At 40.7% G+C, this 20,578-nt stretch overlaps 2 protein-coding genes across 3 annotated transcripts; one reads left to right on the forward strand and one right to left on the reverse strand.

The window, feature by feature from the left end:
- Nucleotides 1–909: 909 nt before the first annotated feature.
- LOC131012512 (uncharacterized) lies at nucleotides 910–13,709 on the forward strand. Its single transcript, XM_057940512.1, has 4 exons — nucleotides 910–1,161; nucleotides 1,972–2,517; nucleotides 3,793–3,977; nucleotides 13,184–13,709. Exons 1-4 carry the CDS (start codon nucleotides 910–912, stop codon nucleotides 13,707–13,709), a joined length of 1,509 nt encoding a protein of 502 aa, XP_057796495.1.
- A 1,014-nt stretch (nucleotides 13,710–14,723) lies between these two features.
- On the reverse strand, nucleotides 14,724–18,753 carry LOC131005675 (uncharacterized). Of its 2 annotated transcripts, XM_057932707.1 has the most exons (5): nucleotides 18,126–18,727; nucleotides 17,927–18,042; nucleotides 16,206–16,449; nucleotides 15,707–16,118; nucleotides 14,724–15,602 (listed from the first exon to the last, which is right to left on the reverse strand). In XM_057932707.1, the coding sequence occupies exons 1-5, from the start codon at nucleotides 18,471–18,473 to the stop codon at nucleotides 15,457–15,459; spliced, it is 1,266 nt and encodes a 421-aa protein (XP_057788690.1). In that variant the 5' UTR covers nucleotides 18,474–18,727; the 3' UTR covers nucleotides 14,724–15,456. The 2 variants fall into 2 exon arrangements, with proteins under 2 accessions (XP_057788690.1, XP_057788689.1); XM_057932706.1 differs by having other exon boundaries at nucleotides 14,724–16,118; nucleotides 18,126–18,753.
- Nucleotides 18,754–20,578: the final 1,825 nt, after the last annotated feature.

A 20,578-nucleotide genomic window follows, 5' to 3' on the forward strand; every position in this document is an offset into this window, starting at 1 on the left:
CGGAAGACAGCAACTGAGTTAAAAGGGATTTTTAAAACTTTAGCTGAGAGCTCCCAACAAAAATCCGTCCGTGGAAGAAGAGTTGAAGCCAGCGCAGTGACGAATCAATTTGAAATACAACAACAATTGGCTTCAATCATGCGGGACGTACAACAACTGAAGATGGGCAAGATGGATACACCTTCCGTTCCGGTGCAGAATTCAGCTCTGCAGAATGCAGCGCTGCCGACGCCAGCTCTGCAGAATGCAGAACTGCCGATGTCAGCTCTGCCGAACCCAGCTATGCAGAATATGGAGCCTTGTGGTATTTGTGGAGATTTCAGCCACGGAGCTAATGAGTGCCATAGAATGGGAGAGTTTACTCCGGAAGGACAAGCCGAGGTCTATGCGGCACAAGGATTTCAAAGTTATAATCAAGGGCTAAGTAGACCATATGGGCAGAACATGAATCAAGGGCAACAGAATGTCAATGGAGGATGGAGAAGTCAACCGAATGCTGGATGGGGAAATCAAAATTTTGGGGGGAATCAATACCGTCGACCACCCCAAATGGGCTACCAACAGCAACCACAATATTTCCCTCAGCAGCAAAGCTCCTCTCAACCATATAGACCGCAATACCAACACCAACAATCAGCCCTGCAACAGAGTGCACAGCCCATGCCACCACAGAAAACATCCCTAGAGGATACCTTGCAAGCTTTCATGGAGATTAGTAAGCAAAATATGGAGATGACTAAGCAGAATATGGAGTCCCAAGCATCTACCATAAAAAGGCTTGAAACAACTGTCGGTCAACTTTCCGGTACTTTGAATCAAATCCAACAACAACAGCAGCCCGGAAAGTTTCATGGCCAACCTGCTCAGCCGCATCAAGCTCTAGTTGTAACTGTTCTTCGTAATGGTAAGATGGTGGATAACAAAGTGGAAGTGCCAGCACTGCCAAGATCATCCCTGACGAACTCAGCATTACATAATCTCTCAAAGTCAAAGTCAGCGCTACTGCAGTCAGCGCTGCCGAATCCAGCTCCGCCTGATTCAGCGCTGCCTAATTCAGCTCTGAATAGCTCTGCCTTCACAAGAGCAGAGCTGCCGAGCTCAGCACAGCCCAGACCAGAGATGCCGAGCTCAGCTCTGACCAGCCCTACCAATGGAGAGAAGGCAGATCAACAAAAAAATGGAGAAATGGAGGAAGAAAAGGAGAATAAACTTCATAAGTCTACCACACCCTATCGACCTCCGATCCCTTTTCCTAGCAGATTGAAGAATGAAAAGCTGGATAAACAGTTCACCGACTTCTACAACATGCTTGCCAAGGTGAACGTGAATCTTCCTCTCCTTGATGTGATCAGAAAAGTACCGGCGTATGTGAAGTTTTTCAAGGAGTTGGTTTCCAACAAGCGAAAGTTCGGGGATAATGAGAAAATTTTAGTCTCGGAAGTAGCAACCTCAATCATGCAGCAATCCTTACCACCAAAGCAGCGCGATCCAGGTAGCTTTGTGATTAATATTGCTTTGGGAAATGGTAAGAAGGCCACGGGTATGTTAGATCTGGGAGCAGGAATTAATTTGATGCCTTACTCTATTTTTCAACAATTAGAGTTAGGTAATTTGAAATCCACTCGCATGTGTCTACAACTAGCTGATAGGTCCGTTAGGTACCCCCGTGGGATAGTAGAGGATATTCTGGTTAGAGTCGGGGGTTTGATTGTGCCTGTTGATTTCGTAGTGCTTGAGATTGGGGATGTGCATGAGAATGGTAGAGACCACACTCTACTATTAGGAAGACCCTTTATGGCGACCACTAACACTTTGATTGATGTTAAACATGGAACTATTAAAATGACGGTGTTAGGGGAGTCGGTGTCTTTTTCGGTGCATGAAAATCGTGCAATGCCTTCTACGAATTTCATAAGTGAATGTTCATATATAGATGCTATTAATGGCTTGGTTGAGAGGGTATTTATTCAGGAACAGGAGTATATGGAAGCTTTTGCTGGATCGGCCGACATGGAGGAATTAGCTAAGGAAGCTGAAGAATCAGCGCTGCCTGAAGAGTCAGCGCTGCCGCAGCCAGCTCTGCCGATTCCCGCGCTGCTACAGTCAACTCTGCCGAGCTCAGCACCCTTCAGCCATACCGAGCTGCCCTTTGATGAACAGATGGAAACCAAGAGGTCAGCGCTGGAACTAAAGGAACTCCCTGCCAATCTCAAATATGTATTTTTGGAAGCAGGTGAGGAGAAGCCAGTGATCATATCTTCCACGCTGACTTGGGAGCAAGAGGCAGCGTTGCTCAAGGTATTGAAGAGAAACAAGGCAGCTTTGGGATGGAGCCTGGCAGACATTCGTGGCATAAGTCCAGCCACATGCATGCACAAAATTAACCTAGAGGAGGGAGCAGCACCCAAGCGAGACGCTCAGCGACGATTGAATCCTATTCTGATGGATGTCGTGCGCAAGGAAATCCTTAAGTTGCTGGCCGAAGGGATCATCTACTCTGTCGCTGATAGTGAGTGGGTGAGTCCCGTGCATGTCGTGCCAAAGAAAGGAGGAATGACGGTTGTGCGCAATGACAAGATGGAGTTGGTACCGACGCGTCCTACGACGGGGTGGCGGATGTGTGTTGACTATAGGAAACTCAATGCCGTCACCAAGAAGGATCACTTTCCTCTCCCTTTTGTTGATCAAATGTTAGATCGTTTAGCTGGGCATGATTTTTATTGTTTTCTTGATGGTTTGTCAGGATATTACCAGATCGCGATCGCCCCGGAAGATCAACTCAAGACTGCCTTCACCACTCCTTTTGGGACGTTTGCATGGAAGAGGATGCCGTTCGGGTTGTGCAATGCACCCGGGACGTTTCAACGATGCATGATGTCCATATTCTCTGAAATGATTGGTAAATTCGTGGAGGTTTTTATGGATGATTTTTCCATTTTTGGGCAGTCCTTTCATGATTGTTTGACGAAGATTGATGTAGTGTTGCAAAGGTGCATTGAAAGTGGCTTAACCTTGAGTTGGGAAAAGAGTCATTTCATGGTTACACGTGGTATTGTCTTGGGTCATGTGGTGTCTAAGCATGGACTAGAGGTCGACAGAGCTAAAGTGGAGGTAATCCAAAAGTTACCGCCCCCTATTGATGTTAAAGGAATTAGGAGTTTCTTAGGTCACGCCGGTTTTTACCGACGTTTCATTAAAGATTTCTCTAAAATTAGCCAACCTCTATGCAAACTGCTAGCTCAGGACATTCCGTTTAATTTTGATGACTCTTGCATGAATGCCTTTGAAACATTAAAACTAAAATTGAGCTCTGCCCCGGTGGTGATTGCGCCTGATTGGTCATTGCCCTTTGAAATTATGTGTGATGCGTCTAACTCTGCTGTAGGAGCTGTGCTAGGTCAGCGTGTGGATAAGATGTTACGTGTAATTTACTATGCTAGTTTAACTCTGAACAGTGCACAAGTAAATTACACCACTACTGAAAAAGAGATGCTTGCTGTGGTCTTTGCCTTAGATAAATTTCGTGCCTACATCATTGGGTCTAAGGTTATTGTTCATAGTGACCATGCTGCGCTTCGATATTTGATGACTAAAACTCAAGCTAAAGCTCGTCTGATCCGTTGGGTTTTACTGTTGCAAGAATTTGATGTAGAGATCAGGGATAGGAAAGGGAGCGAGAACCATGTAGCTGACCACCTTTCACGCTTGGATAATCAACGGAAAGAGTCGAATCTTAATTGCATCCCTGAATCTTTTCCTTTTGAGCAAACATATGCATTAACCTTTGACAAGTGCAGCGCTGCAGAGTCCAGCTTTACCGAGCCCAGCTCAACCGAATGCAGCGCTGCCCAGCCCAACGCAGCTCAGTTCATCCCTGCGAGCCTTGCCGAAGTCAGCGTTGATAAGCTCAGCGCTGTCCAGCCCAGCACTGCCGAACTCAGCGCTGCTCAGTCCAGCCCTGCGAGCGCCGAGCCCTGGTATGCCGATATTGTCAATTACTTAGTTTGTGGTATTCTACGACCTGAGCTGACATCGCAGGAGAGAAAGAGATTTTTAGCTCAGTGCAGACACTACTATTGGGAGATTCCTCACCTCTTCAAGCTTGGAAAGGATGATGTCATTAGACGGTGTGTGCCGGCAGAGGAGCAACAACAAGTGTTGAAGATGTGCCATGAAGATCATTGTGGTGGACACTTTGGGGGGCAGAAAACAGCACATAAAATTCTTCAATCAGGTTTGTTTTGGCCTTCCATTTTCAAAGATGCACACATTTTCACTCTTGCATGCGATAGGTGCCAGAGAGTAGGAAATATCGGCCGCAGGAATGAGATGCCTCTCCAAAGCATATTAATTGTTGAAATTTTCGATGTGTGGGGAATTGATTTCATGGGGCCATTTCCTACTTCGCATGGGTTTCAATATATTTTACTTGCTGTAGATTACGTGTCCAAGTGGGTTGAGGCTATTCCCACGCGAACATGTGATGCTAATGTGGTACTTAAGTTTGTGCAAGAGAACATTCTTTCTAGATTCGGATTTCCTAGAGCCATCATTAGCGATGGAGGCAAGCACTTCTGCAACAAGTTGTTTGCAAAGCTCATGAAGAAGAATGGAATCACGCACAAGGTAGCAACACCTTATCACCCGCAGACCTCTGGCCAAGCCGAGACGAGCAATCGGCAAATCAAGGGAATTTTGGAGAAAACAGTTCAACCCTCGCGCAAGGACTGGTCCGCAAAGTTGAATGATGCTCTTTGGGCGTACAGAACTGCCTTCAAGGGCGTGCTTGGGATGAGTCCGTACCGTCTCGTCTATGGCAAGGCCTGCCATCTGCCGGTGGAAATTGAGCATAAAGCTTATTGGGCGATCAAGGCTGCTAACTATGACTTGGACTCTGCTGTGAAGCAGCGCACGCTACAAATGGAGAAGCTAGATGAGCTACGCAATGAGGCGTATGAGAATGCGAGAATTTACAAGGACAAAGTGAAGCGACTCCACGATCGCCGCATTTGCCACAAGAAGCTTTGCCCTGGAATGAAGGTGCTCTTGTTCAATTCTCGACTTAAGTTATTTCCAGGAAAGCTGAAATCCAGGTGGAGCGGTCCATTTTTACTCAAAGAGGTGTTCGAGCATGGTGCGGTAGAGCTGTTGAACGAGCACACAAAGGAGAGTTTCCGAGTGAATGGCCATCGAGTGAAGCCGTACTACGAGCACCAGAGCTCGCCTATGGAGGTGGAGTCTCAAGCTCTGCACAACCCTAGCTGAAGTTCAGCTCTGAAGTCGGGCTGGAGACTTTAACTCTAGCGCTTGGTGGGAGGCAACCCACCTTTGGTTTGTTTTTAATTTTTATTTTTCTTTTGCTTTCTTTGTTTTCGTTGATTGTTTTGAGTCTTTCCTCAGTTTTGGTTGCCAACGCCGACAAAGGGAAGAAGGGAGCCAACGCTAATAATAATAATAATAATAAAAAAAAAAAAAAGATAGCTGAAGGAGTCAGCGCTGGATTAAAAACTAAGAAAGGGCCAACACAGCTTTGGCTAGGAAATTACGTCAACGATTGAAGTTAAAAGAGTCAGCGCTGGCCAAACGTCGAATGGAGCGGGCTAGCAAAAGAAGGAAAAGTCACCAAAATATGCCACCCGCAAGCGGCACCCAGCCGGCCCAGCCATGCACCCGTCAACGCCGCACACCCCGCCCAGCCACCCCGCCCACCCGCACCCGCCCAGCGCTGCTAGCCGCACACCCCGCCCAGCCACGCACCCCCCAAACCGCAGCACGCCCCCGGCAGCGCTGCCACCCGTCAGCGCTGCCACCTCGAACCGCCCAGCCACGCACCCCCCAACCGCAGCACGCCCCGGCAGCGCTGCCACCCGCCAGCGCTGCCACCCCGAACCGCCCAGCCACGCACCCCCCAACCACAGCACGCCCCGGCAGCGCTGCCACCCGCCAGCGCTGCCACCCCGAACCGCCCAGCCACGCACCCCCAACCGCAGCACGCCCCGGCAGCGCTGCCACCCGCCAGCGCTGCCACCCCGAACTGCCAGCCGCCCCGCCCACCCGCACCCGCCCAGCGCTGCCAGCCGCCACGCCCCGCCCAGCCACACCGCCCAGCCACCCGGCAGCGCTGCCACCCGCCAGCCGCCAGCCAACCGCCCAGTGCTCTCGCTCTCCATATTCAGCGCCGAACCATGCCAGCGCTGCCATCGCTGACCAGCCAGCCCGGTTGCGCTCTGCCAACCTGCCCACTGTATTCGCTCTCCAAATTCATAGCAACACCCGTCAGCGCTGTCACGCCACACGGCAGCCCAGCCCGGCTTCTTCGCTCCACACCGCCATCGCTGACCAGCCGCTGTGCTACGTTCAACACGCTGCTATCAATGCTTCCACTCTCCACTTGCAACAGACAAAGCCCTTTCTTAACCGCCTCTCACAATGCTTCAGTTTTTCAATGCCGATAATCAGGGACGTTTTCTAAACTATTCGTATTTCTTTTCTTCCCTGAGGACATGGCATGCTTTAAGTGTGGGGGTGTTTTCTTGTGCTTATATTTAAAAAAAAAAAAAAAAAAAAAATTGGCGAGATTAGTCTTCTATGCTTAGTTTTTGGTCTTTGTCTCATGCGAATTTTTATGAATTTGTGGAAGAGAAGATGGTTTTCGATGTGCATTTAGGGTTTGTGAATGAATGGTGGTTATTCTTGTTTTATTTTTAATATGCGTCTCTTGATTATGCAAAGAATTATGAGTTTTGTTGCAACATGATTGTAAGTTAGTAAAACGTGATTTGTCCGGCAGATACTAGAAGGAGTATTGTCAGTGTGATTACCTACGATTGTATCTTATCTGTGAAATGTGAAAAATGTTGGACGAATTGCCAAATCTGAAAATTCCAGCTCTGAAACATCTGGCCTGTTCTGAAAACGTGACAGCTCTGAGTCTCTGCTCCTCTAGACTTAATCTATGAGCATGGGAAACCACGTGAAAAGACTTTGGATTACATCCAAATGGTTTTATTTCATGAATTTTGGCTCAACTGTTGAAAATCTTAAGCACAAAAAGTGTGAAAAATGGGGATATTGATTATAAAGGTGATCACATTAGGGAATTCACTTCTAGCGGAGAATCGGGTCTGATCGAATTACTTGCATTACTCTTTTGTTGCGTCTTAAACTTTGAGTTACTTGCATGATCAAGAGATGTGTGTTGTTGATAAAATTTTGAATTGACTTTGTGAATGTTTGGATGGAAATTTGCATTGTTGAAATCAATCTCTTCCTAGGATTCATATGAATTTTGCTTGAGGACAAGCAAAAGGCTAAGTGTGGGAGGGTTGATTTATGCTTAATTGTTCTAATTTTAGGGGTTTGCATGTGCATATTTTAAATTAAATCTTCTGGAAATTGGTGCGTTTTATGGTTTGTTTGATGCTTTGCAGGAGATTTGGGTTTATAGATGGAAGAATGCAATTTTGGAGATTTTTGGGCTAAAAATGGTGTTTTTAGCAGACATCGACATAGTCAGCGCCAAAGTCAAAGTCAAAGCGCCAAAGTCAAAGTCAAAGTGCCAAAGTCAAAGTCAGCGCTACTGCAGTCAGCGCTGCCGAATCCAGCTCCGCCCATTCACGCCAGCGCTGACCATTTTCAACTCAACTCATTCTTGTCAGCGCTGACCATTTTCAGCTCCGCCCATTCACGCCAGCGCTGACCATTTTCAACTCAACTCATTCTTGTCAGCGCTGGCCATTTTTCAACTCAATTCATTCTTGCCAGCGCTGACCATTTTCAGCTCCGCCCATTCACGCCAGCGCTGACCATTTTCAACTCAACTCATTCTTGTCAGCGCTGACCATTTTCAGCTCCGCCCATTCACGCCAGCGCTGACCATTTTCAACTCAACTCATTCTTGTCAGCGCTGGCCATTTTTCAACTCAATTCATTCTTGCCAGCGCTGACCATTTTCAGCTCCGCCCATTCACGCCAGCGCTGACCATTTTCAACTCAACTCATTCTTGTCAGCGCTGACCATTTTCAGCTCCGCCCATTCACGCCAGCGCTGACCATTTTCAACTCAACTCATTCTTGTCAGCGCTGGCCATTTTTCAACTCAATTCATTCTTGCCAGCGCTGACCATTTTCAGCTCCGCCCATTCACGCCAGCGCTGACCATTTTCAACTCAACTCATTCTTGTCAGCGCTGGCCATTTTTCAACTCAATTCATTCTTGCCAGCGCTGGCCATTTTCAACTCAATTCATAATTGCCAGCGCTGGCCATTTTCAACTCAATTCATAACTGCCAGCGCTGACCATTTTCAACTCAGCCCATAAATGCCAGCGCTGACTACTTTCCAGCTCCGCCTATTTTGCCAACGCTGACTACCTTTCCCAAGCATAATCATAAGAGTTCACTTTCCAGAGCTATGTTTATTCTTTCCAGCTTCGCATATTCTTGCCAGCACCATTACTTTCCAACTATGTTTATTCTTGCCAGCGCTGCCGCATGTGTATCTAGCTATGCTTATTCTCATCAGAGCTAGGTCTATAAATAGGGTTTCATTTCTATTGTAAAATCTATCTATCTTTTGCTATAGTTTGAGACTCCATCTTTGAGATCTCTTGGCATCCGAAAAATAGAATTTATTGCTTTCATAGTTCTTTTTCATAGTATTGAAAATTCATTGTTTTTAGTTAGTTTTCAATTAAGTTAAGTTTTTAGTTATTTATTGGATTGTGATTGCGTGACACAATTACACGTTCAAGACATTTACGGTATTTCGTATTTCAATTCAATTTATTTTCGTTTAATCATGTTTATGTTTTTAGTTCATGTTTATGCTTTCTTTTTAATTATGCAATTTAAATTATGCACTTTAGTTTCATGCCTAGATTAGTTTTATTTTTAATTTACAAGTACTTAATTTCTTAAGTTAGATTTTATTTAAGTTGTTTTAATTCTGCCTAGGGTTAATAATTTAATTCGCCTAGTAATTTTACAATTTGGTTTTAATTCAGTTTTAAGTTTCAGTTCTAGATTAATAATCAAACTCTTTACTGCTTTCTTTTATTACTTTTTCCACGATACTACTAGAAGCCCTTTAAAACTTTCCTTGAGAGATGACACTGGGTCAACTTACCATCACTAGAATGTCCTTGTTATATTGCAAGTCAAACTAGAGGTGTTCTAGGTTGAGTCAGTATCTTATTTGATTGGATAATTATGATTCGATATTCAATCTCGAGACAATATCACGTAAAAATAGTTTTGGATTATGAATATTAGCTTATCTTTTAAGGTTCAATGAAGAAGGCCTAAATGTAAAAAAGAAGAGAGAAGTAATCTCATCCGTTGATCTTATCTAATCTAACGGACATGATTTGTTCACGACATGTTCAACGAATTTTTTCGTTGAACATATGGGGGGTCGAAACCCAGAACCCCCAAAAATATTGTATATGTTCACGAATGTTAAACGAAAAAATCCGTTGAACATGGCGTGAACAAATCATGTCCGTTAGATTAGATAAGATCAACGAGTGAAATTACTTCTCTCTTCTTTCTTACATTTAGGTCTTTTTCATTGAACTTAACTCTATATATATATATATATATATATATATATATATATATATAGTGCGGTTATAGTGAGAACCACAATTATCGTGAGAACATAAGAACCAATAAAATTACTGCATCTGCTATACAAATTAATGCATCCGCTATTAAATTTAATGCATCCGAAAAAAATAATTTTTTTGCTCCCTTCAGGATTCGAACCCAACACCTGCATCCATCCACCGTAGATCTTGATGTATATATATATATAGGGAGATGTTCAAATAAGAACCACTAAATAAAATTAGAACAGAGAACCTTTTTAAACTATTCGATCATCAAGATCTACGGTGGATGCATCATCTTGGTGGATGAATGCAGGTGCTGGGTTCGAATCCTGAAGGAAGCAAAAATATTATTTTTTTCGGATGCATTATGTTCTCACGATAATTGTGGTTCTCACTATAACCGCACTCTATATATATATATATATATATATATATATATATAGGGAGAGGTTCAAATAAGAACCACTAAATAAAATTAGAACAGAGAACCATTTTAAACCATTCGATCATCAAGATCTACGGTGGATGCATCATCTTGGTGGATGAATGCAGATCCTGGGTTCGAATCCTGAAGGGAGCAAAAAATTTATTATTTTCGGATGCATTAAATTTAATAGCGAATGCAATAATTTATATAGTAGATGCATTGATTTTAATGGTTCTTATGTTCTTACGATAAGTGTGGTTCTCATTATAACCGCACCCTATATATATATATAATACATATCATACAACTGAATTTGTATGTTATAAATAATTAATCAAATCAATTACTAGTGCATATTCAAACCACACGATCTTGAAAGTGGAGTTTTGAACTTAATATATTGGTATTTGCAATTGGAATGTATCGAACGATTAGATTTTGTAAAGGGTTTGCTGCACAAATAAACTAAAAAAAATTATAAAGATGCCCAATGCAAGCAGTGGTGTGGGGCCCGATAGATAGAGTTAATTTGGGGTTATTTAGTTTGAAGCAGATTAGATTAATCTTATGGTATCTTATTTGATTGGATAATTATGATTCGATATTCAATCTCGAGACAATATCACGTAAAAATAGTCTTGGATTATGAATATTAGCTTATCTTTTATAACAAAATTAATTTCGGACCTACTCAATCTCAAGTAATCTAAGACCAATTTAATCTCCACAATATATAAATTCAAGAATGCAATAGCATAAATAAGTGAAGATGGGAGAAGAAAAAAACTTCCTTTTTCGGAGTTTGTTGTTGACTCCAAGATGGGTGTAAGTTTTCCGTTTAAGTTGATTATTATATCGGATTGTAAAAAAATCAAATATTTTTACTCGATTTGAACGATATTCGTATTTGAAATTATTCAATTCGTTTTCGATTACAAATATTTGATTCGATTCGATTCAATTAGTATTCATATATATATATATTGGATACATCGATTATTAACATAAATATGTTGGATATATATAATTTTCTGTAACTACAAATCATTGATTGAACATTTAGAGTGCGTTCATTTTGGTTGTAAATTTATCATGGGAAAATGAAGGATAAACAAAATTTCACCCTTTAAATCCTTCATTTTTTTTTCACATTTCCTACTTGACCATTACTCATTCCTCATGTACACTACAAAGGAAGAATAATATTATCACACCATTTTTGGAAGGATAATATTATCCCTCCTTTGTAGTGTAAATGAGGAATGAGTAAGGGTCAAGTAGTAAATGTGGAAAAAGAAAGGAATGGTTTAAATGGTGAAATTTTGTTTATCCTTCATTTTCCCACCACCCTTGTTATAAGATATGTATACATTCAGCCAAAATCACGTAACACGAATTCACCCAAATTCCTCCTTGAAAATTGGAATTATTAAAAAAGTTATTTGGAATAAAATACCAGCATAGAACACCTGAGCAAGTGTAAGTGGTGGAGGCCCAGAGGGTAGTTGTCGGGAGATAATTACAATAAAATGGGCCTCCCTTTGCATATGGACTATTTACATAGCATGGGCCACGTTACATTAAATGTATAATGTGCAATATTTTGTTTTTAGCAATGATTTTACAAATTTCGCATTTATAATTTCCATAAATTTTAAAACTTGGAATTGTTCTTTCCATTTGGTGGGGTGCACTTGGACAGAACGTAAGTGGTTCTGCAATCTGTGTGGCCACACACACACACTCATGTCTCCTAATTTGACAGCTTCCAATATCACTACTTATCAGATAAGATAAGATAGAATTAGCAATTTTCCAAGTTCAAAATTTGGATCTTACTGTTTTTTTTTTGAAGTAGTTTGGAGATGAGATTTAGACATTTATGTAATGGCAAAAGTAATTGTACTTTTGTAATAATGTAATTATCTTATAATTATCGGTATAATTACTTTATACTCCATTAGTCCAATTTTCACCGTCCACTTTGATTTTTCACATTCAACGAAAATATAATTAATATTATTAAAAAATATATAATTATATGCAATCATTCAATTTTTGCCCCTATTTATTTTATTTTTGACTATATTAATTGAAAGACAAAATATAAATTGTAAGTTATTTTAGTAAAAAAAAATTAATATAAATTTAATTTAGAAAATGAACTATATATTGAGATATCCAAAAAAAATTGGGACGGAGGGAGCATATTAATTGCAAGCAATTTATAATAAAAATTGTACATTAGTGTATAATCCCTCCGTCCCAGCTTTTAGTATCCATTTGAGAGTGACACTGATTTTAATAAAGTGGTTAGGTGTGTTGTGAGTGGAATAATGGTCTCGCCTTTTATGTGAGTGTTAAAATAATAAAAGTGGAGTAAGGGTCTCACATATTTTTACTAAAAATATAAATTGATACTAAAATATGGGACATTCAAAAAAGAAAAATTGGATGCTAAAAATTGGGATGGAGGGAGTATAAAATAAGCGGTACACATATCTAATGTTGACCCCTTTTTTTGGTTAGTTTTTAACATATCTAATTTTGACCTCTTTTTTTTTTGTTAGTTTTTAACTACTTTTGTTACTCTTATAAAACAGTTGGCCCCACCCAATACCAGAAAATGTCAAACTAAATATACAAAAGCTTCCGTTATTGCAGAATATTTTAGCAGAATTTCAGCTTTCGGCATTTATTTTTAATCATATTCTGGTTTATAATCTTCAATACATCCAAATCAGATGGCAGGGAAGTCGGCTTCTCTTTTTTCTTGCTTTAGTTTTAATAAACTATGTTGTGGAATCTCTAACGTCAATAATTCAATTCTGCCATTATATGTGAAACTGCTACAGCCACATCTGACATATATTCTATGGTTATATGTTTTTATGTAGAAACACATTCTCTCTCGTACGCACGCATAATTGTTTATAGGGTTAAGGTACAAATCCACCCTAAATTATACACCTCTAGAGTTTATATCCTCCCATTTTTGACCTTAGCCCAAATAACACCTTCAGAGTTCATAAAAATGATGCATTCAGATGCACCATTTTTATGGACTCTAGGGGTGTGTATTTGAGCCAAGATCGAGAATGGAGGTATAAGTTAAATTTTGTTTTTTTTTTCAAATTTCTAAGTGGCGTCGACGTGATTTCGATCCAAATAGGCGGCGGAGAGGGGATCTCCTCCCCTTACTACCTCGATCCCATTGCAATCGACGCATATTGCGCTATTTCGAGGGAGATTTTCGTCTCCTCCTCAGCTGGCAACAACAGCCCCAACGGGATGTCGGTGACCAACTTCGCGCCGTGGCTCACCACCATCGGCACCGGCACAATCGACCGCGATTTTCCCGTCGACGTCATCCTCAGTGACAACAAAAAATTCTTCGGCGTGTTCCTCTACTTCAGCGCGCCCCTCGACGACAAAATACACAATTTAATTTATCTGGGAGACGGCGACGATGGCACAACAGAAGGGGGGAAGCTGTCGGTGTCGGTACTGGAGATGCTCATTGGCACTGGTGCCGATGGAGCGGTCATGACGGGAGGTAAAATTGGAAGAGTTGGGATCGGAGCTGCAACCAAGAGTTTTTTTATGGGGGTGAAAATCGGGGTTCTGGCGAAGGCTGGCCGAAAAAGTTTTAAGGGGCGAAATCCATAATTTAAATTAAAAAAAAAATTAACGGAGAGATACGGCATTAACTCGTTGAGTTTAAATGCACCATTACACTATAGGGGTGAATTTGTACCTTAACCCTGTTTATATTATCACTAGATTATTATAACCAGTGCATCGATATATATTACATGGAAACTAATAATTTCCCTTTTTCTCAAATGGTCCTAAGAAATTAATTAGATTTGACCAGGATGTTAAGTATAACATTTGTAGGGATGCTGAAGAAAGGACATCACTAAAACCTAGTAAAAACTAGAGGTGAAAATATGGTACAGTCATGTTGCTCCTGGTAATATTCCCTCCATCCCGCGAAGCTTTAGCAAAATTTCTTTTCGACACAAATTTTAGGAAATTAGTATTTTAAAAAGGTGAATAAAGAGAAAAACTTTTATCATAAAAAAAAGTGTTCAAGCTTCGCAGGACTACCTAAAAAGAAATACTGCTCAAGCTTCGCGGGGCGAAGGAAGTAGTAATAGTTATGGACGGTTCCCATTTTAAATATTTTATGGACCCTAGATAAATAAGAAATAAAGATTATTAATTGTATAGATCTCTTGTTGTCAATTGTCATATCAAAAGAGAAAGGGGTAAGTTTGATTTTACTTTGTTCAATAGATTGGTAGTCATCTAGGGCCAGGGGTAGGGGCTCTATATGTTGACGTTGTTGTATTTTAGTAGAATATGGACCAACAAAAATAGTGGTAGTAGAGCTGCGACATGGGACCTTATTTCCACCTATGTTTCTGTGGCTTTTAACAGGAGCATCACATCTCACTTAGGAGTTAGGAGACACACCTACTTACAATTATGGCCACACACAACCTACTTACCCCTTATTTATTACTCCATAAAATAAAAAATCACACACCTAAACGGATGAATATCACTTCTTCAACTAGAAATACACCTATTGATTAATTTTGAATTCTTGACTATGGATGGAAAATCACATAAAAGACAGTAACTCAAAAGAACTCAGTAAAAGAAACAAAAGAATAGACAGCAAAGAAACAAATAGGCTTCATTTGACAAAAGTTTAGGGATTACACTATAACAAAGCTGATTTTCTAGCCTAAGAGCTAGGCTAATAATATCTACATTTGTTGACAAAAACAGTATACACGAGCATGAAAATGCTTGGCTCTGGGCATCTAATCATTCCATTCCCGAATCCAAACCAGATGAGTCAAAGTCCTGTGGCCTCTCCTTATCAACTGAATCATCACTGCTGGAGCCAAAACCACCACCCGGCGATTTCTCCGACAGAAACATGAAGCTCATATTGGTCGGACCACCGGAGACATCTCTCGTCCCACAATAGAAACCCCTGCTTCCTCCAATACTAAGTAGGTTTGGCTTGTCAATGTCATCACTGCTGCTCAACACGGGCGGCAACATCTCAAGCAGCTTCGAGTTGGGTTGGCTGTTGGTGCCATTAATGAGCATGCGGAGAGTCTCCCTAGCACCTTGTTCTAGGGCAGATTCAGAATTTGTGATGCGAGGATCCACACGATTCAGATTTAATGGAGGAATCGTGGTTGCAATGGCTGGGCCAGTACTAACTAATAATCCCGGGCCGGATGAATAGATGGGAATGTGGACAATTGGGTCACACATCAAAGGTGTAAATGTCGGGATCTGCTGAGAGGTTGCTAGACTAGTTACTAATGGATGCGGCTGAAAGCTAGGAAAATCCATAGCTGGAACTTCAGACAAGCTTGGAGATGATTTAGAGGCCAGTAGAGAAGAAAGTGGCGGCAAATGAAGAGACTCGGTTGGCATTTGGGAGTTCCAGAAAGTGTAATGCAGCGCCGAAGCAACGGGAGGACACCAGCAGTATTGAGGAGACAAATGAGATGGACCAGAGGAATGAACCTGTACTTTTGGACCACAAAGAGGGACATCCAAAGGTTTACCAAATGCATCCACAACATTTAGAACAGAAAATGAGTGAACTAAATTTGCTTTAGGAAGCTTGCCTTTGGCAAAGCCTATAGAATTCGATAGATCAGCATCGCTTGTTGAAGCAAGAAACAAGCTGTTGGGTGAAGCATTGCCGTCTCCAACTTGCATCAAATTTTCTCTGGCAGTGATATTTTTGGAGGACAAACTTTTTGGCAGGCTCGCTTCAAATGAACCAGATTTGGGATAGAAACCATCAAGATGGTTCAGGTTTGTCATTAACCCTCGGCAGCCGTAATGAAGCTCAGAAGAATCAAATGAATCATCATCTGAAGGACCGTTAGACGGCAGAACACCAATAGACTGTGCTTTACTCACTACTGATCCATGGAGATAAGCTCTGAGCTGAGTTGCAAAGGAGTTGAGGCGGCCATCACTTATTCCAGTTAATTCAGCCAGTGAAGGTTTTCTTATAAGCAAATCATTCATCTATATAAACAAAAACAGAAAAGCATTAATTACAAATTCAGCTGTGCACATATATAAGCTCGACATATATTGTTTTACTAATCATACCTTCCTGAGCATTTCATTCCCTAAATATTGAGATTTCTCAGAGCACCAAAAATAAAAAACCATATTATCAGCAATCCTGAGTAAAAATGATCTTCCAGAGTTGTCTGCAGAAATCTCTTCAATCTCTAAGCTAGTGCAGTGAGCCTCAGAGCTTAATGTTGCCAGTCTCTCCACAGAACCATCATCTCCATTAAATGAGACACGGAGGTCAGAAGTAGGCAGTAGTGTGAGACACAAATTCCCTCTGTCCAAGTGATAAGAAAAATAGAAGGCTCATTTAGAATGACCAGCAAAAATAAGAAATACAAGCAAACACAATTGCCACATTGGATTTCTGTGTTCCCTGGTAACAATGATAACTAGCCAAGATTTTAAAAAACTAAACTCAAACATCAATTCAATTAGAATTTCTTTCATTATGGGCATTCAAAACAGTTCTCTAGATATATGGACTAATTGTGCATTTTTCATTCCCTGTACTCGATCAGCATATAACCTAAAATCAGTAAGCTATACAGTTGAATTTGTCTAGTGAAACTATCTTCAGCTTCCCCCCCCCCCCCGGGCAAATCATGATATACAATGCGTTGGCATAGATGAAGCTACCTTTACTTCCTCATAATTCAGATATCAATACACGCCGATATCCCTACAAGTCAGAGAATATTTTCACTTGGAAAGGTAAACAATATCACATTAATAACAAAAGAAAGTACCTCATGATAACTAGACATTAAGGTACAGAGACAGCATAATCTCAATAGAGAATAATCAGTTACATAATAAGCAAACACTTAGGGTGAAAACTGAAAAGTGTATGGATTGAAAGATTATCAAGAAGTTGATAGACATAAGTAGTATATTGCGGCATAATACTGAGGGCCTGAGGCAGCTTAATCAATCACATAAAAAATCAAAGGTCAACAAAGATCACATAGTATCAGATAACACAACCCATTGCAATCCAATATTATTAATATGATAACCATATTCAATAAACGCACCTCATACTTATGAACAGTCATATCAAGGTGCAAGCATCTAAGAGGATCCTTCATGCAGTTCCGTCTAGAGACAATTAAGAGATGTCTGCAGTTAATGCACAAGACAAATACGAACCCTATACAAATTTAAGGTCCAGATATGAAAATATAAGTCTACACCTTGAGCCTCTTAGTCTTAGCATGAAAAGAGTGAATTGTATGTAACTAACTGAAACAGCACTTTATGACAAGGACACATCAAATGAACACAATAATATAAAGCTTGCAGAGATCAAGATAAAAAGAGATCTAAACAAAATCTTATAATTACCGCATAAGGCAGCCACAGTGGACATAAATTGATCACAATAGAGCAGATGATGCAGTTCATAAATTCTGTATTTTGTTTGAACTTTCATGAGCATTTCGCCCCATAACCCTTTCCTAAAACTAATTACACACACATCAATAGGGATGAAGTAGCTAAATGTGTTTTGGCTCCAACAGTCTCTAATATGAGTATCTTTTTCTGATTCAAATGAACTGATGCAATTTTAACCGTAAGACTTCAATTAAGACCTATTACGACTTATTTACTTTGAAATCGTAAGTGCCTTACTGATCAATAGTATTGAATATGAAAGACATCCAATAATAAGTGAGGCAATAATTAACACTAATGATTTTATCTCATCTTCAAGCAGTAACGAGGGCATAAGTAGAAATAGAAGTAACCACCTCACTGATGTTGGACATAATACTGTTCCTTGCTTGTTGATTTTCCCCACCCGGATTGAAACGAGAGGAGCACACAAGCACCTGGCAAGCAGACCCACTTCTGATGGCTCGAAATGCTGCTTCAAGAATTACTGGTTAGCTCACTAGAACAAAAACTAATAAAAAGGGAAAGTTCTCCGAATCGGTTTATCATACATACCTCACAGAGTTGAGCCAGCAGGCGATCCTCAGCATCGCCGCCGGAGATGTTAAGTTTCAGCAAAGGCTTCAACCTCTCATCCGCGCGACAAGCCCCCATCACCTGCATGTCCAAAGCCCCAAGCCACTGCAATAAGCCATCTCCGATATCGGTCCTCTGTAGCAACAGATCTTCATCGCCGTCCCCCAGAAATATATCCGTTAACCTCCGCGAGAATGACGGATTAGCAGTCGCAGGAGTCTCAATACCGCTCGAAGATGCGTCGACGGAATCCTCGATGTCGGAGTTTTGATCCGCCGCGTCGATGCACCGATCGTCGGCGAACGGGCGTTCCCCTGATTTAACCATTTCTTTGGCAAATTATCTCCCAAATTTCGTTAAAATCAGATTACGGAAACCCTAATGGTTGCCTCCGGCTGTACGAATTCGATTAATCAATTAAATCTTCGGAAAATGTTGATGTGAAAGCTAATCAGTCGAGAGAATATTCGGAAAAAATTGAAATAAATTCCACAGACCGGTAGCCGCATTCGCTGCAAAATAGGAAAATTTCACGTTCGTTAGGATGTATATTTGTAGTGGAAAATGGAAATTACAGAAAGCGGACATGAAAATTATGATTCAATATGGTTAAATTCATAAATGAGATCCGGGGCCATTCCTACATAATTGACACCGATGCATTCATGTTGATGTACACGTCAGCATGCAAACTTGTGTTGTGTCACTGTTCGCACCTAAAAGTGGCAGAAGATCGGGTCGGGCCGGGCCGGGCCGGGTGAGCCCGATGCTATCGTGTTCTATCTTAAAATCAGAATGGGCCTGCCGTTCCGAAACAAATAAGTCATATCGGGCCGAGTCCATCGGACTTTGTCACAAATATCAAGAAAATTAAGAAAAAAGATATCATGTCCCCTTGGAATGGCCTAGTGGTTGGGGTGGTTGCCTGTTATCCAAGAGGTCACAGGTTCTGTGGGGTGTGTGTGGGGTTTTGTACTATTTACAATGTATACATATAAACAAAGTTACAAATAGTTTGAAATTTAAATTACAAATTCAAAATATGTGAATTACTACATGTTTAATTGGCCGTCAAAGTTACAAATAGTTTGAAATTTAAATTGCAAATTCAAAATATGTGAATTACTACATGTTTAATTGGCCGTTTCAAGAGTGCTACAAACTTCAAAAGGTTCAACGTCTTCATGTGATCAGTAAATTTATCAAAAAATTGACAGAATCTGTCACGCCCCAATTCCCGAAGGAAGGCACGAATGCCGAAACGTGACTAGGGGTTGGATTTAAGAAGCGGGAAAGAAAGGGGATAATAATAATAATAATAATAATAATAATAATAATAATAATAATAATAATAATAATAATAATAATAATAAATATTTAATAATAATATATATGTTCATCTCTTTTTGTTAATATTCTTAAAGAATATTAATGTATAGTAATCGTTGTTAGATAATTAAACTAAGTGTTATAACATATTTAATATTCAAGTCGGAAAGCTTTGCTCAGCACGCTGGTGGTTTAGAACCAGTCTACAAATACGTGCGGCTAAGCAGTCGGACATTTAATTACAATTTTAATAAAGCGGTAAATGATGGGGTAACCTAGTCTAGCTCGCCAAAAGGAGTTGACCGACCAGCTCACTCATGAAATTGGCATAGCACAACATGATCATGAGGGCTTTGGTCAAGCGTCCAAGAGGGGCCGACTACATGCACTCTCCATCGAGCGATAAATAAATTATTGCATAATAATAATATCATATATATAATATTTAACTAGCATTTTACATACTCAAAATATATGACATATTTTTTTAATATAATAGCTAGCTATTTCAACATATTGAAGCCAACCCGCCACAGCTGCTTCCGTCTCCACCATCTTACTAACCTGAAAAGATTGAAAAGATTTGTGGGCTGAGTACTAGTGTACCCAGTGGGTCATGCATTTTTGAATGATCATTTTCATATGATAGTCCATGCACATACGTGAATTATAGAAGGTTTTAAAATAAAACATTTAACTTCTATAATCACAAAACATTTTCATTCATTGCGCGCGCCATACCGTAGCACCACTGTTACCCTTATCATTTCATTCGTAGTCCCTGGGCGACCCCTGGGAAGTAATCATTCATTCATTCATTAACTAGATGGGACCCCGGGACGAACCCACGTCAGCTACACCATCTAGCCGGATTAAGGGCGAACCCAAAATCCTCATTTCGTCTATAAGGCTCGTGGGGATCAATCCACTACCTTAAGACAGTGCGCACAACTTTTAATAGGTGTGTTAGACCCGTTAAAAGTCACAATTGTTAACATAAGAGCATTAAACAGTGGGAGAACGTGAAAACATTTCATGGACATACCACATTTCATCTAACAATATCAGAGCTTAATAACTCAAATATACTTTGGAAAATATAA

The sequence above is a fragment of the Salvia miltiorrhiza genome, chromosome 1 (genome assembly GCF_028751815.1).
Source record: "Salvia miltiorrhiza cultivar Shanhuang (shh) chromosome 1, IMPLAD_Smil_shh, whole genome shotgun sequence".
NCBI classification, from domain to species: domain Eukaryota; kingdom Viridiplantae; phylum Streptophyta; class Magnoliopsida; order Lamiales; family Lamiaceae; genus Salvia; species Salvia miltiorrhiza.